The 2,420-nt window shown below is 40.4% G+C and overlaps 1 protein-coding gene across 4 annotated transcripts in view; it reads left to right on the plus strand.

Annotated features, from left to right (window-relative positions):
* The window catches only part of LOC109845173 (DNA mismatch repair protein MSH6), a 45,500-nt gene continuing 43,993 nt past the window's right edge, over positions 914 to 2,420 (plus strand). For all 4 annotated transcript variants that reach the window (XM_020414388.1, XM_020414390.1, XM_020414391.1 and 1 more), the window contains exon 1: positions 914 to 1,903. In XM_020414388.1, the coding sequence (XP_020269977.1) occupies positions 1,084 to 1,903 (820 nt within the window). In that variant the 5' untranslated portion in view covers positions 914 to 1,083. The remainder of the gene's footprint in view (positions 1,904 to 2,420) is intronic.

Genomic DNA, 2,420 nt, shown 5'->3' on the forward strand with positions numbered 1-2,420 from the left:
CTCCATTTCAAGCGCATCAACTCCCCGATTCTCCCCCACCACTCAATTTAAACAATTAGATATTAAAATGTGAAACGTTTATTGTGGGATCGTAACTATATATTTATATGTTTTAAATTTCCAAATATCTCTCAGACGTTGAAGGTCTAGACGTCTAGTTTTAGTGGGCTTGAAATAGAAGAGAATGAAGACACATTTCCAACTCATTTTTTTAGTACTCCTAGTCCTCGGTCAGAGGGGCTGTTTGTTTCGTTTCCCCCAGAATTCAAAACCCATTTTTCTTTACTTTTTCACTTTCCTCCACTTTCCAAAACCCACTTTTCTTCACTTTCTCCACTTTCCTCCAATAATATTGTGACAACTCATCCCATCCCATTTCATTTCATACTTTTAAAAATAAACAAAACACAAGAAATGAGTCACATCAATCAACTCATCTAACTCACTTTTCCCCACTTTTCTTCATTTTCTATCATCTTTAAAAATTACTCACATCATCCAATAATATGGTGACAACTCATCACATCTCATTAAAATTTCCTTCCATCACTTTCCTCCAAAAAATTTTGTAAAATGATTTTCCTAAGTATGTGTCACATCATCCAATAATATAATGACAACTCATCTCATCTCATCTATTTTCCCCCACTTTTAAGAATGAACCAAACACAAGAAAAGAACCTAAACAAGGAAAGTGAAGGAACACATCAAAAATTACTCACATCAACCAATAATATGGTGACACCTCATTTTCTCCTCCACTTTCGGTTATAGCTTTGACGAACCAAACCTCTGAAAGTGGAGGAAAACATAAAAATTCCCTTTCTTTTCCCCCACTTTCCCCCACTTGCGGTCTTTTTTAGCGAAACAAACAGGCTCTAATTGCAGGCATAGGCAGAATCAATACCCCAGCGTCTTTTCCCGCCAAAAAAATTCCCTGATTCCAAACCCGAGGATTACTCGCCTCCCTAAATTCCCGCCGCCTCTTAATCTTCCTCCATTCCCCAGTCTCCTCTATATCTCTTTCTCTGTGAAGCCTAAACTCTATACATAACCCTAACACTAACTGAAAATAGTGCTCCAATGGGCCCCTCTCGCCGCCTCTCCAGCAACGGCCGCTCCCCTCTCGTCCGCAAACAGAGCCAGATCACCACCTTCTTCTCCCCAGGCAAAAACCCCACAGATTCCCCGTGCCCAAAACCTAACCCTAGCCCTAATCCCAATTCCTCAACCGAGAAATCGAAGAAAACCCCTTTGCTCATACCTTCACCTACCAAGCCCAACCCTAAGGCTCCTCCGTCCACCACCGAAAAGAAATCTTTTTCCGAAGATGTGGTTGGAAAAAAGATTAGCGTTTTCTGGCCACTTGATAAAACTTGGTATGATGGGCATGTTAAATCTTTTAATAAGCTCACTGGAAAGCATTTGATCCAGTATGAAGATGCTGAGGAGGAGGTTCTTGATCTTGAGAAGGAGAAGATTGAGTGGGTCAAAGAGGAGGCACCGAGAAAGCTCCGGAGGTTGAAGAGGGTGTCAAGCTCTCCAGTGCCGGAAACGGAAATAGTGAGGGATGGTGTTAATGTAGATGATGATGATGACGGTGAGGATGAGGATTGGGGAAAGGGAGTCGGGGAACATGTTGATAATGATGATTCTAAGGAAGTGGAACTGGAGGAAGAAATTGAGGAGGAAAATGAAAAATCAGCTGCGAAGAGATCTGGAAAGAGGAGTTCTTCTTCTGTTGGATCAGGGAAGAGGAAGAAAGTTGACGTCGAGAAGTTGGGCTGCAGTAAGAAGTTTAGATTTGATGGAGATGGAGAGGGTCCGGGAGATGGGCAGAAGGGTGGTTCTTTGGTAACTCCAATGAGCAAAAGCAGATATTCTACTGTCTTAACTACCAAAGGTAATTAAGTGATGGCGAGTTTATGTATTGCACTTATTACAATACACTGAAGTTTCATTCTTCAATTCTATACAGGGATTTTATAATTTTATATTGTATCCAATATGATAGTAATTGTTAAGAGGTGATCCAGAGTTTAACTTTGCATATGACTGGTGAGACTGAGCAGATGTTGATGAGTATTGTTGTTGTTGGAGTGTATTTAATAAACATTTGTCGTTTCATTTTTATGCGCAAACCTGTTCTACTATATATCGTTCTGGCTCCCTGTATTGTGGTCTATTGAGACTGTCATATAATATTAAGATGAGAAATATGGGAATGCTTGGTACCAAGCACAAAAATTATGTTTGGTAGTGATGTGACATATCATCCTCCACTCATTCAAATGGAGGGACCACATTCACATGGGTTGAATATGGTCCCCCCAATTGAATGAGTGGATGAGAATGAGACACCTCATTACCAAGCATAACTTTTTGTGCTTGGTACCAAGCATACTCATATTTCTCATATA

Source organism: Asparagus officinalis, chromosome 6 (genome assembly GCF_001876935.1).
Source record: "Asparagus officinalis chromosome 6, Aspof.V1, whole genome shotgun sequence".
NCBI classification, from domain to species: domain Eukaryota; kingdom Viridiplantae; phylum Streptophyta; class Magnoliopsida; order Asparagales; family Asparagaceae; genus Asparagus; species Asparagus officinalis.